Here is a 14,838-nt window from a genome sequence, read left to right on the forward strand (position 1 = left end):
AAACTATTTTTAATAAAGAAGAAAATAGAATGAAAATTAGATGATTCAGTCAATAACCTTTAAAATAGCTTTATTCCTTTACCTAAAACTTCAATATACTTGTACACTTGTGTTGATGTCATAAGACCTTTGTGGAAACTTTAAAAACACGTTCTAAAGTGTCACTTCCTGCATTTTAGTTTTGAGAATCACTTGGAGGGCTAGTTAAAAGACAGGATGCTGGCCTCCACAATCAGAGTGTATAATTCAGTAGATTCTGGGGTGGGACCTGAGAATTCAACCAACAAGGTCCCAGGGACAACACTTTGAGACTGACTGGTCCAAATAATACAGGCAGGATCTTCAGATCTAGTCTCTTCCTTTAGGGTCCCCTCAAGAGTCACAAAGAAAGTGAATGTTGAAACAGATAATTGAGAAAGAAGCGCTTTTGTTTATCTTGCATAGTCATCACAGAAGATGACAGTTACTGTTCTTAGAAAATGCATGTCTTAAGTAAGTAATCCCTAAATTTTAAGAAATAACCTTCATTATTTATGCAAATAGGGTCTCCATCAGACAAATGAGTTCCCTTCCTAAGAAGAGCTGGCCCTGAAGGAATATTTAAAAAGACCTCACAAACAAGGATTAATACAGGCATCAACTTGTTACCTTTAGTGAATATACTGTGAGTTTAAAATAACTTTAATTGATGCCTTTACTATGTGGCCTAATTACTAGAAATTGACTTTTTAAAATATATCATAGCAAAAATATGCAATACTGCCCAATCATGTATTAATAACTTACAGGAACAACAGTCACTATTGTTAGAAATGTTTACAGAATTTTACTCTTTCAATATACAGATTTGTGCTTAATAGGAATAATAACTCATCCAAGATACAAATAAAAAGTAGTCTTATTTTCCTTAAATCAACATTTATTAAACAATAGCATAGTTGTTAAGAGCACAGAATATGCGATGGGACAACTTATGTATATATCCTCAGTTTCTGTGAACTGAATCAACTACTTATTAGTTCCATGACTCAATTTCCTCATCGGTAGGATGGAATCATTTAACCTAACCTCATACGGCTGTTGTAATAACTAAATGAAGAAATGCAAGGGAAACTTCAGTGTCTAATACATAGTATTCATTTACTCATTAAATATAAGCCATTATCATGGAATATCAATTTTCCAAGATTTTAAATGATAAGGGCAGAGAAGGTTTCTATGTGTAACAGAGTCTGAAAAATGCTGAATTCAATAAGACTAAAGAATTTTATTTACTGCAGGACCTCCCCAGGCATGTTAATATGCTACAGTGCAATAGATATCTCTATTTCCCAAACAGATTTGACAATAACACCCTTTTTAAAGAATTATCACAGGACTTCCCTGGCAGTCTAGTAGTTAAGGCCCTGCCCTTCTAATGGAGAGGGTATGAGTTCACTCCCTGGTTGGGGAACTAAGATCCCACATGCCATGAGGCAAGGCCAAAAAGAAAAAAGTATTATCCAGATTTCCCTGGTTGCCTAGTCATTAAGAATCTGTCTGCAGATGCATGGGACACAGGTTTGACACTTGGTCTGGGAACTTAGGTCCCACATGCCACAGGGCAACTAAGCCTGTGTGCCACAACCACTGAATCTGCAGGCCCTAGATCCTGTGCTCCACAAGAGAAGCCACGGCAATAAGAAGGCCATGCACCACAACTACAGAGTAGCCCCTTCTCGCTGCAACTAGAGAAAGCCCTAGTGCAGCAAAAAAGACCTAGCGCAGCCAAATAACAAACAAACAAGACAAACAAAAACAAGTATTACCTAGTAGACTAATGAATGTACTTTGGAACACAACTTCAGGAAGTAAGAATAAGAATATATTTATAGGTCCATATATCACCTTTTCTTAAAAACCTTCTTAGTGCCACCTACTACACAAATATTTCTCTGTTGCTCACAATCCAAAGTAATCTCATCATAATCCAATCCAAATTTGAAGCATTCATTCATGATTGTTTTTATATGTCTATATCTATCCACTATCCTGGTAGCTCCATAGGAGCTGTGCCTGTTTTTGTTCAGTTCTTTACCCCTAGTGCACACAATGGTGAATGATAAATGGTTGCATGTTTACTGAATTATTCATGAATTCAGTATGGAGGAAAGAGTAATATATACCATTCTCCTAAATATTTTGGCTTCAAGCTTTAAATCTGCAGAGATCTACTTGTAAAAGGAAAAAACCCTGACTACATGGTGGAAATAGAATATTTTACATTTAAGGAAATCTACATTACCCTTGAAGTTTTCTACACCCCTTAGAGAATGGTCACAGTTGCTTCCTTTGACAGTACAACAGTACAAGAGGAATAATGACAATACCTGATCCCAGGAAATTGGACCATCTTCTGATTCTGGGTCCATGGATACAGATAGATTAGAGTAGTCTCCATCATGAATTGTTAGGCTGTTTTGTTTCCTTCTAAACTGATGGATTTTATCTTTTCTGATACAGGTACTTTTAGTCCAGAGAGTGTTGAGGAGCTTGTCTAGTTCTAGAAATTTCATACAAAATTTGGTGTCAGAATAAAGACAAGCCAGTTTCAGAATAATCACAATTTCACATGGCCACAGCATAGATATGTTACTAAGTAAATTTCCAAGTTCTAATGAAAATCCAAGAAATTATTCTGAATAAGAATGAAGAACATTTATACTTCACATGGATATTGATTCCCTTATAACATCTTGCCTAAGCTTTAGAGCTGAACCTGATGAAATGGGCAATTCCATCAATGGAGTGCCTTCTGGTAAGTCAACTAATTCTTTTTCTAGGTGTTCCCTATAAAAATGAAAACAAAAGATGAAACTGAATTAATCCTTAGAAACTCTATTCACTTTAAGCACCATACATCCTTAGTACATTAACTATGATTTTAAAGTAAAGTCAATCTAATTATATCCTCTTAAATGTTTAATGTGGAAAGAGGAATTGAAAAGAAGCTGAGATTGTAGGGGCAAAATAGACCTCGTTTTCTAAGGCAGCTGTGGTATGGTTGTCAGTTTATAGATTGCAGCTTAGTTTCCCTTGCTACAATGTAGGCTTTTAAAAATTGATTGACACAGAGAATAACTGAATAAATATAATGGTGAATTTCTTCAGATTTATTCATCTTCTTACTTGTAAAAATATATTTCTGGTATTTTCTAAATGTTACCATCAGTATTAGGAAAATTACAAGCTAGAGTTGCTACAATGTTTTATTTTAAATGGCCAGTTTAAAAAAAAATTGTTTTGAGACCTGCAAAGTAACGGGGAAAGTGGGACCCAGACTTGGGCGAAAAAGCAGTCAATAAATATGCCCCTGAGATTTCCCAGATGTTGGATTTAGCAGACAAAGACTTCAAAGCAGCGATCATGAGTATGTTCAAGGAACTAAAGAAAATAATATTTGAGAAATTAAAGGAAAGTGTAAGAATAATAAGCTAACAAACAGCAACTTTTAATCAGGAGATCAAAATTATATAAAGTCTAAATGGAAATTCTGGACTAGAAGAATCAGTTCAGTTCAGTTCATTTCAGTCGCTCAGTCGTGTCCGACTCTTTGTGACCCCATGAATCGCAGTATGCCAGGCCTCCCTGTCCCTCACCAACTCCCTGAGTTCACTCAGACTCACGTCCATCGAGTCAGTGATGCCATCCAGCCATCTCATCCTCTGTCGTCCCCTTCTCCTCCTCCCCCCAATTCCTCCCAGCATCAGAGTCTTTTCTAGAATAAGTGAAATGAAAAATTCACAGCAGCATGTTGGGATTGCAGAAAAAACAATTACTGAATTGAAGATAAATTAATAGAAATAATCTACTCTGAAGAACAGAAAGAGAAAAAAGAACAAGTCTCAGAGACCTATGGGAAACAGCAAGTACACTGACCTATATGCAATGGCAGGCACTTGGAGAGGAGAGAGAGAAAGAAGTAGAAAAAAATAGTGAAGAAAATAATGGTTAAAAACATTCTCAATTTGGTGTAAAACCTTGATATACATGTTCAATAAGTTCATCAGACATCAAATAGGATAAATATAAAAAACAAGTCAAATACAAAGCTATATCTTGAAAGTAGTAATGGAAAACTGACTCATCACATACAAAGGAGCATCAATACAATTAACAGGTAACTTATCATCGTAACAATGGAGGCCAGAAAGCAGTGGAATAAGATATTCAAAATGCTGAGAGAAATAACTGTCAATTAAGAATTTAATACCCAGCATAACAACTCTTCAAAAACAAAAGTGAAATAAAATTATTCCCAGATAAACAATGAATGGTGAATTTACTGACAGCAGACCTGTCTTACAAGAAAGACTAAGTGAAGTTATTTAGACTAAAAAGAAATGACCAGAATGGTAAATTGAGTCCACAGGAAGAAATGTAAATATATGGATTAATATAAAAGACTATAATAAATACTTTTAATCATATGTTCTCTAAACTCAATGAGGAAACACTAGAAGCTTTTCTTTCAAGGTCAAAAACATGGTAAGGGTTCATTCTCAAAATATCCACCATTATATTGAGGTTATTAACTAATATAATCAGGTAACAAAGAAAATAGAGACACAGAATTGAAAAAGAAGAGGCAAATCTATATCTATTTGGTGATAGTTTAATTATATATCTGAAAACTCTAAATAATTAGGGCAAAAATAAAATGAAAGATTTAATCATGGAGTGAGTTACAAAATTAATCTAAAAAAAAATCCCTAACCTTCATATGGACAAACAAAAACCAGTTAGAAGCTATAATGAAAGAGAGGACCCCAGTTAAGAGATACAAAAAGAAAGTTAAATGCCTAGGTATAAAAGTACCAGGAAATGTCTAAAACCTGTGTGAGGGAAACAATAAAACACTCCACAAAATAGACATGTAAACATGAACAAATAGGAAGACATACTATGGGATTTAAAAATGTAACATCTTGTAAATATCATTTCTAAGTTAGTTTATAATATTTTCACAATTAGAATAGTATTATCACAAGGTTTTTATCCCCCAGAATTTAACAGTTAGGTGATATTTGTCAGTAAGAATGAACAAGCCAGGAAAACCCTGAAAAGAAGAGCAATGAAGAAGGCTAGCTCTACCAGAAATTAAAATATACTATAAAGCTGGTACACATAAAACAGCACAGTCCTGGCACATTTCTCCAACAAAAAGAAACTGCCACAAAATATAGTGGAGGGGAAGGGCATGACACCTTGAAAAAAACTTCAATGACATATCAACAATTCACATTTTATAGACCTTATTTAGATCCTAGTTCAATAAAAAATGAAAATATTTTTTAAAAGCTGAAAAATATGAACATTATAGAATCATTCACTTTTTTAGTTGTGATACTGCTAATAGATGCTTTTTAAAAAAAGCCTTCTCTTCTAGAGATTCATACAGAAATACCAACAGGTTGATGATTTGCTTCAAAATAATCAAGTAATGAGTGCTGAAGAATTGATGTTTTTGAACTGTGGTGTTGGAGAAGAGTCTTGAGAGTCCCTTGGACTACAAGGAGATCAAATCAGTGAATTCTAAAGGAAATCAATCCTGAATATTCATTGGAAGGAATGATGCTGAACTTGAACCTCCAATACTCTGGCCACCTGATGCAGAGAGCCAACTCATTGGAAAAGACCTGATGCTAAGAAGGATTGAAGGCAGGAGGAGAAGGGGATGACAGAGGACAAGATGGTTGGAGGGCATCACCAACTCAGTGGACATGAGTCTGAGCAAGATCCAGGAGATGCTGAAGGACAGGGAAGCCTGGAGTGCTCGAGTCTGTGGGGTCGCAAAGAGGCGGACTGAGCAACTGAGCACCAATAATCAAGTAATGGGAGAGAATGGAGGGACGTATAAAATAAGATAATCCAGATTGCTGTTGCTTGTTGAGGCAGGGACTGTGTACATGGGAGTTCATTGTTTTATTGTTTCTACTTTTATTTATATTTGACAATCTCTATGATAAAAACATTAAAAAAAAACCCACGTAAAAGTAGCAAACTTGTGCTCCTCCTACTCCAAAATGCAGTCAGTGTCAGTAGGGCCCTAGCTCAGAGGCAGCTGTTAGAAAAAATGCCTCAGGGCCTCTGGAACAAGCATTTAATTGTACTGAGATGGGAGGGAATTCTGAGTTCTCAAATGCAAACGTGGCTGCTTTGTGCCCAAACGAGTGATACTGAACATCTGTCACAAACATTATGTGGGTTTTTTATCCCAGGTCCATGATGGCTTCATGTGCAGACAGCTCGCCTGGATCTTACAGTACAGCTTGCCTCCAACCGTATTCTGTACTCCAGTGTCGAGCCTTCAAAGTGGCACAAATTTTTATTTGAAAAGTGGAGTAATTGCATTCCTTTGGTTGACATGGAAACTGTCCTGCTAAAACTCAGTCATCCAAAATCTGAATTTCGTAATCCCTGTTTCCCATATCAAAATCATTCTCAGCACAGCATGCTTTCCCCTGGTCTCTGTCCTAGTGATGGCAGCTAGGAAACACAACTGACTGGTACTTCAGCTTTCATCTTAATAAAGATTTTTTTCCTTTTTTTTAAAAATTAGTTTATTTTTAATTGAAGGATACACTGCTTTACAATATTGTATTGATTTCTGCCATACATCATCGTGAATCAACCATAGGAATACATATGTCCCCTCCCTCCAACCTCCCACCCATCCCACCTCTCCAGGTTGTCCCGGAGCACTGGGTTGAGCCCCTGAGTCATACAGCAAATTCCCACTGGCCACCTATTTTACATATGGTAATGCATATGTTTCCATGCTACTCTCTCCATTTGTCCCATTCTCTCCGTCCCCCTCTGTGTTCACAAGTCAAATCAAGAGTCCTCAACCTTCAGGATCTAATGCCTGAGGTGGAGCTGAGGTTTAATAATAATAGAAATAAAGCGCACAACAGATGTAATGCCCTTGAATTATCCTTACATCATCCCCTTCCCCTGGTCCATGGAAAAACTCTCTTTCACGAAACAGTGCCTGGTGCCAGAAAGGTTGGGGACTGCTGGCTTTAAGCATATAAAATGAATTACAGAAAAACACATCTGTCATTCAATTGGTTATACAAACAAGTCAGGGAAAGTTCTGTGCAGATTTGGATGACTCCTAGCCCTTGATCCCTTTCAGAGTTGGAAGATTTATCTAGATCATGAGTGTGCTGCTGGCGTCTTGGAAAATTTGTATTTCTCTTCTGTGTTGTGACTTCCCAAGAGGAAATATGTTGGCAAAAGCACCAGCTATGAAGTGACACACCAAGTCCCCCTGGTGTGCCCAGAAAGCAGGGCGTTCTAATGCAGATGAAAAAATTAAATCATTTCACTCTTAATGTCTTGTCGAGTACAAAGAAATGTGTGAAACACACATTCTGATTTCATTCCACGATGTCCTATTTTATTCTCAGATCCCTAAAATGCTGGCAGTCACAAATGCAGCCAGGCCGCATATTTTACAATGCTTTTGTTTAACACGACACGACTTACTTTTATGGTTCCAAGAAAACTGCTACCAAGCCTCTTGCAACATTTGGAATACCCTTTTATCCTTCTACACAAGCAGTCCCTAACCTTTTTGGCACTAAGAAGCAGTTTTGTGGAAGACAATTTTTCCAGGGACCAGGTGGTGGGGAGTTGGGGGGAAGAGAGGTGGGAGAGAGGGGGTGGTTTTGAAATGATTCAAACACATTACATTTATTGTACATTTTATTTCTATTATTTTATTACATCAGGTCCTGAAATCATCAGGCATTAGATCCTGGAGGCTGGAGACCTTTGTTCTACAAGATACTTTGTCACCTATTGCCCAGCATTTTATACCAAAAGAGACAGTACTACTAGGGTGCCCTCATTTGCAAAGTCATATCTGACTCATAGTGACCCCACAGATTGTAGCCCACCAGGCTCCTCTACCCATGGGATTTCCCAGGTAAGAATATTGGAGTGGGTTGCCATTTCCTCCTCCAGGGGGTCTTCCCGACCCAGGAATCGAACTTGCATCTCCTGCATTGGCAGGCAGATTCTTTACCACTGAGCCACCTAGGACGTCCCAATTAGTACTAGTAACAGATCATAAAAATCTCTCCTTTCAACTCTCTACCCACAATTTCATCATCCCTGCTCAAGGGTGCTGAGTTTTTGTTTTTGTTTTTGTTTTTTTTTTGCCTTATCACCCCACAGATGTCATAGCATGCTTGCCCTGACAAGGCCCCCTGGGCTGTCTCACTACAAGCTGAGATAAAAAGGGTGTTTAAAACATACCTGAACAAACTCGGTCACCGCAATGCTTCCGCCTTTGTTTTTGGCACAGTTTATATTTAGCAGGTGTGACTTGGAAATGAAATTCATGAAAAGCATCTTTACCTGATAGGTGAAGAGTATTCGTACTATTCAAGGCACTGAAAATGTATTCTGTAAAATAGTCTGGGGGAGGCAAGTTTCTTGGTCCCAGACAAACACCTTGGAGGGACAGAGCAATGATTGTCGCTGCCAACTGGGGAAGAGTGTTTTCATCGGCACCATCACTGCTTAGGATTCCAGATTTTTTCTGCAGCACTTTGGTTTCCATACACTGAAATCAGACACAAAGTAAAAAGGAAATGTTAACTTCCGAAGCTATTCTGATTAGAAAATCTCTAGGGACTTCCCTGATGGTTCAGTTGTTGAAAATCTGCCTGCCAATGCAAAAGACACAGGTTCAACCCCTGGTCTGGGAAGATTCCACCTGCCATGGGGCAACTAAACTTGGGCACCACAGCTGCTGAGCCCTCAGGCCCTAAAGTCTGTGCCCCACAACATGAGAAGTCACTGCAATGAGAAACCCACACATGCACTGCAACAAAGACCCAGTACAGCCAAAATAAATAAAAAAAAGAAAAGAACATCTGGTGGCTCAGACCGTAAAGAATCCACCTGCAGTGCGGGAGACCTGAGTTTGATCCCTGGGTTGGGAAGATCCCCTGGAGAAGGGCATGACAATACACTCTTGCCTGGAGAATTCTATGGACAGAGAGACCTGATAGGCTACAGTTCATGGGGTTGCAAAGAGTGGAACACGACTGAGCAACTAAACACAGCACAGCACATCCTAGCATCATTTTCTAGTCTCAGATAGAACTCTATCTGGAAAATATTTGTTTCTTTCATCTGCCATGACATTGAATTTTTCAACTCCCATCTCAGTGGTTCTTACCTATCTAATCTTTCTCATTATTCATCTAAAGATGCGTTTTCTCCAATGAGACTCTTGCCCTGACTACTTATGAAACAGGAGGGACATGACATAAACTGATTCGAATCAAATATGTCCAAGATGGTGGATAAGTCAACTTTCTCTAGAACTTGAGCCCCAGTATATACTCACTGTCACACTCAGCAAGTTGAGTGGCACACCCACAGTTGCCACGACAGTTCTAAGGCAGGTCAAAAAGTGGGCAGTGGCCCAATTCCTGGAAATTTCTACCCCTTCCCCAAAATAGCTGGACTACTCCTTCCATTCATTAGTCTATGAATTCATTTATTAGTCTATGAAATTACCCAGCCCTCTAAAAACTGACAACCCCACACCCTGGTGCCTATATTCTCAGATGGCCCACACTGTGGCGTATATTTCTCTCTAAATAAATCCACTTCTTAACTATCACTTTGTCTCTCACTGAATTCTTTCTGTGATGAGACCTCAAGAATCTGAGCTTCATTAGTCCTGAGAACAGGTGTGATCTCAATTAAAATAGCATACGTCTAAGTCCCAATCTGAGGTGCACAGTTTAACTTTCATCTTTTCAACTGGTCAACTGTTTTTCTCCAGCTTCAAGTACAGCCTGAAGGCTGATAGCATTCAAATCTATATTCCTGACCTTGACTTCAAGCTGACTCTGCTGTCTTATATGATCACAGAGCATGCTCCCTTTCATATCTGCCTTCAACTACTTGGTTCAGCTTCCTCCTTACCAACCAAAACTTACTCCAGCCATAGGCTAGTGATGACATGGATTCTCTTTTCATTCCCAAAGAGAGGTTCTTCCCAATGGTAAGATACGAAGAGAAGAAGAAGGATCCAAAACAAAAATCTGGGTCATCAGCCATCTCACAATTTTTATAAATAATAAGTGAATCTACTAGCTGAATCAGTATCAAGTGGATGTTTGTGCGTGTGTGTGCTCAATCACTCAGTTGTGTCCAACTCTTTGTGACCCCATGGACTGTATCCCACCAGGCTCCTCTATCCATGGAATTTTCCAGGCAAGAATACTGGAGTGGGTTGCCATTTCCCTCTCCAGGGGATCTTCCTGACCCAGCGACTGAACTCCTGTCTCCTGCATCTCCTGCATTCACAAGCAGATACGTTATTGCTGAGTATCCTGGGAAGAGGGGAGCATGGTGAAGGCCAAAGGTTTACTGGCATGTAATGGAGTTTGCCCTATATCCTAAAATCAACTGGAAGCCAAAGGAGAATTTTGAGCAAGGGATTGGAATAGGGCTACAGGTCTAGTGTGTTTTGATGAATTCACTCTGGCTACATGGTGGAGAACAAGTAGACTGGAAAGGGAGTCAGTGATTCCTAGAAGCACAGTTGGAAGACTATTACAGTAATCCAGGTAAAAAACAGTGATGGTGATAATTGGAGAAAAGTCATCAGGTTATGACTATGCTATTTCAGGAGGAAATAGCAGTAGAACTTGGAGATATATTAGATATAAAGGTGGAAGAAAATTAGAAAATAAAATTTCTAGTTGGGCCTTTATCTGCTGACCTATGAAGTGACACATGAAGACTGGGTCTCGCTGGGTTGACTTATGGGTATTTTAAGTATGAGGTGCCTTTACCATATCCTTAAAGAAAAGATGCTGAATAGCTTATGTGGGTCTGGAGTTCACAGGAGTGTCTGGGATGGAGATACACTCTTGTGAGTCATCTTTAACTATAGATGTGCTACCCTGGAGGAAGCACAGGGAATGACAGGGGCTAAGATCATGCCTGAAAGAGCATTAATGCTTAAAATCTAGACACAGTGAACATAGGGCTGTTTTTGAATTGGCAGGTTTTTTTAGGTAAATAGTACGGGTGTTGCTAGATCATTTGGCAGGTAAATAGTACGGGTGTTGCTAGATCATTTGGCAGTTCTATTTTTAATTTTTTGAGGAAGCTTCATTCTGTTTTCCATAGTGGCTGCAGCGCTATAGGTAAGATATGGAAGAAACCTAAACATCCATTGATTGATGAATAGATAAAGAAGATGTGGTATATACGTATATACCCAATGGCTCAGCAGGTAAAGAATCTTCCTGCAATGTAGCAGATACATGATATGCAGGTTTAATCCTTGGGTCAGGAAGATCCCCTGGAAGAAGAGATGGCAACCCACTCCAGTATTCTTGTTTGAAAAGTCCCATGGACAGAGGAGCCTAGCGCCCTACAGTCCATGGGGTCACAAAGAGTCAGACAACAACTGAACATGTATGCATGTATACATATACAAAGGAACATAATGCAGCCATAAAAAAGAATGAAATCTTGCCATTTGCAACAAAATGGCATTATGCTAAGTGAAATAAATTAGGAGGCCAAGGACAAACACTATATAACCTCATTTTATATGGAATCTAAAAAACAAGTGAACCAAACAAAATGGAAACAAACTTATGGAAAGAGAGAGCCAACTGATGGCTGCCCTAGGAGATGGAGTGGGAGATTGGGTGAAATAGGTAAAGGGAAATAAGAGGTGCAACTTCAAGTTATAAAATAAATTATGGAGATAAAACATATAGCATAGGAATGAAAAAAAATCTACACAGAGAAAGAGAGATGAGCCTGCATAGGTGAAAATGGGGGTCAGAGAGAAAGAAAAACAGGAATGTGCAGCATCACACAAGCCAAAGTCGAGACTATTTCATGAGCTACATAAGCAACATCAAAGAAAGGACAGGTTCAGGAATAGAAATAATTACTTTCCATTTTAATATTGAATTTCAAGGGCCAAGGAAATAGCCAATGGAGAATTTTGAAAGGCAGGTGTTTATATGAGTTGATGGCTCAAAAGAGAGATCTGGACTGGTATGCAGCAGAACTGAAGGTCATCAGTGTTTGGGAGTGCTTGGCATTGTGTGAGTGAAGTGAGTGAAAGTCACTCAGTCGTGTCCGATTCTTTGTGACCCCATGGACTATACAGTCCATGGAATTCTCCAGACCAGAAGACTGGAGTGGGTAGCCTTTCCCTTCTTGAGGGGATCTTCCCAACCCAGTTATCAAACCCAGGTCTCCCGCATTGCAGGCAGATTCTTTACCAGCTGAGCTACAAGGGAAGCCCAGCTTAAGGGATGGCAGGTCACATTCATCCTTCAAAGGAATAGCTGGACAAGTGAGAAGAAAACCAAGAGATGGGTGTGATGGAAATGGGAGAAAAAAACATGAAATGGGGGATGACAGAAATCAATGAGTGACAGGATTTCCCCAGTGGTCCCGTAGTTAAGACTTCACTTTTGAATGCAGGGGACACAGGTTCAATCTCTAGTCAGGGAACTAAAATCCTACGTGCCATATTGTGTTAGTCTCTCAGTCGTGTCCAACTCTTTGCCATGGTGCCCCTCATGGCTCAACTTTGGTTTTCCCTCTCCTCACTATATTCTTGTTACTTGAGATGCACTCACAATGCCAAGCACTCCCAAACACTGATGACCTTCAATTCTGCTGCATACCAGTCCAGATTTTTCTTTTGAGCCATCCACTCATACAGACAGACCTCATAGACTATAGTGTGCCAGGCTCCTCTGTCCATGGGATTCTCCAGGCAAGAATACTAGAGTGGGTTGCCATTTCCTTCTCCAGGGGATCTTCCCAACCCAGAGATCAAAACCACATCTCTTATGTCTCCTGCATTGGCTGCATGCTGCGTGGTACATGCAAAAAAAAAAAGAAAGAAAGAAATCAATGAGAGAAAGAGAGCTTCCTGGAGATGGGACTTGACTTCAAAAGTGAGAGCACAGAGCAGGACATAAATGGTTTAGAAATACCATGTACAGGAGTGTGAGAAGGAGGAAGTATGTTCATCAAATGAGGAACTAAGGGGAGGTTTACTATGTCAATGCTGCCTTGTGATGCAGGACAATGGGGGAAAAGTGCTGATAAGATTTATTTACTGAAGTACATAGTTAATTTACACTATTGTGTTTAATTGTTTAATTTATGCTGTACAGCAAAGTGACTTAGTTATACACACACACACACACACACTTTTTCATTTTCTTTTCCATTATGGTTTAGGGCGGGGGTCCCCTAAGCCCAGGCCACAAACAGGTAGGGGTTCATGGTCTGTTAGGAACTGGGCTACACATGAAGAGGTGAGCAGTGAACAACACTGGAAACATCTCCCACCTCCATCCATGGAAAAATTGTCTTCCACAAAACCAGTCCCTGATGCCAAAAAGTCGGGGACTGCTGGTTTAGAGAACTGTATTCAATAGCCTGTCGGGTTTTTTTAAAGTCTGTAATTGGTGAGTTTGGCAAGAGCCTATTCATAGCTATGGTGGGGAGCAGCATGGAAGGCTGAGAGGCAGTTATCAAACTTTAAACAAATTTGGAGAAGTAGCCAGAAGACTCATGAATGACAATAACAAGTTAAAATAGCAGAGAGTGTGTACAGCATAGAGGTGGGGTGGGTTTTTCATGGAAGCTGTAAAATAGTCATCATCTCCAAGTGCCACTGAGGACAAAGGAAGATTCTAAAGCTTGTTTCCATCCCTGAAGTCCTTAGGATGTGGTCACAAATATTCATGCTCCATATAAGAAGTAGGGTTAGTGGAAGACCAGGTACATTTACCATGGAAACAGCAAGAGCAGAAAGAACGGAGAGAGGTGGGTACATTCAGACACTGAGTCAGGAAGATGAAACCGAGTAGGAAGAGAAGGAAGGACTAAAGGGATGTTTAGACTCTGGACCATTAGGGAAGGTGGCTAAAACAGGGTATGATGGAGTAAGGTTGTCTCTCTTAATGAGCTGGTGAAGGCTCAGCTGGAGCTGCTGTTAGTGGTGTGACTTAAGGAGATTGAATCCTATGCAAACCAAGACCTGCTAGTCATTTTGGGCCTGGATTGCCAGAACCTTCTGTGACCTTATATATCCTCTAGTCAGAGAGCAGCAGCCTGCAGTGAGGTGCCAAGAGGCTTTCTGCAAAGTCCAGACTGACTGACATCCTAGAGGAACCCAAGTCCAAGTGCATGGGCCACAGGACCCAGGATCTGGAGACAATGATTTCCTCCATGAGATAGTTCCAAGGTTCAGCACAGGGTTATGATTCATAAGTAGCTCAATTCTTCTTGACTGAATATAAGAATAAAGTAGATATACATATAATTTTGAAGTAGTTTATTCTGTTACAGGAATGTTTAATCTCATACACACACACTCAGAAACTCAGGTATTTGCAGCATGCATTGCATAACCAGAAGTCTGCATTAAATATATACACTCCATCTGCCTTTAAATGCTGGCTTTCCATTTGCATTTAATATAGATCAAAAGACAGTAACACACAGGAGGCTAAAATCCCAGTGGCTAATTTGAACTGATCTTGTATTATATAGATAGATGTTGCACTGAGGAAATTCTCTGTAGGGACACCTCCTTATTTAAATAGAAAATTGAATTCTATAAAAGAACCACATTTTCTCAATTGGAAATAGAAAAAAATATAGCCAAAGTTTTGAGATTCATGTGATTTTGAGTTACTGAAATGACATCTACAAAGTTCTTAGTAAACTGTCTTTCCATTTGTTCTGCCAAATATGAGAGAAATT

General features: G+C 39.4%; 1 protein-coding gene across 11 annotated transcripts in view; it reads right to left on the reverse strand.

Moving 5' to 3' along the window:
- SLC39A12 (solute carrier family 39 member 12) overlaps positions 1–14,838 on the reverse strand; it is an 85,320-nt gene that overhangs the window by 54,949 nt on the left and 15,533 nt on the right. For 6 of the 11 annotated variants that reach the window (XM_044928079.2, XM_025264331.3, XM_025264330.3 and 3 more), the window contains exons 6-7: positions 8,308–8,617; positions 2,370–2,542 (exon numbers count right to left, since the gene is read on the reverse strand). The exons of 1 other annotated variant lie outside the window; for it this stretch is intronic. In XM_044928079.2, the coding sequence (XP_044784014.1) occupies positions 2,370–2,542; positions 8,308–8,617 (483 nt within the window). The remainder of the gene's footprint in view (positions 1–2,369; positions 2,543–8,307; positions 8,618–14,838) is intronic. 4 more of the 11 variants (XM_044928081.2, XM_044928080.2, XM_044928084.2 and 1 more) reach the window with 2 other exon arrangements.

This window comes from Bubalus bubalis, chromosome 14, assembly GCF_019923935.1.
Source record: "Bubalus bubalis isolate 160015118507 breed Murrah chromosome 14, NDDB_SH_1, whole genome shotgun sequence".
Taxonomy (NCBI): domain Eukaryota; kingdom Metazoa; phylum Chordata; class Mammalia; order Artiodactyla; family Bovidae; genus Bubalus; species Bubalus bubalis.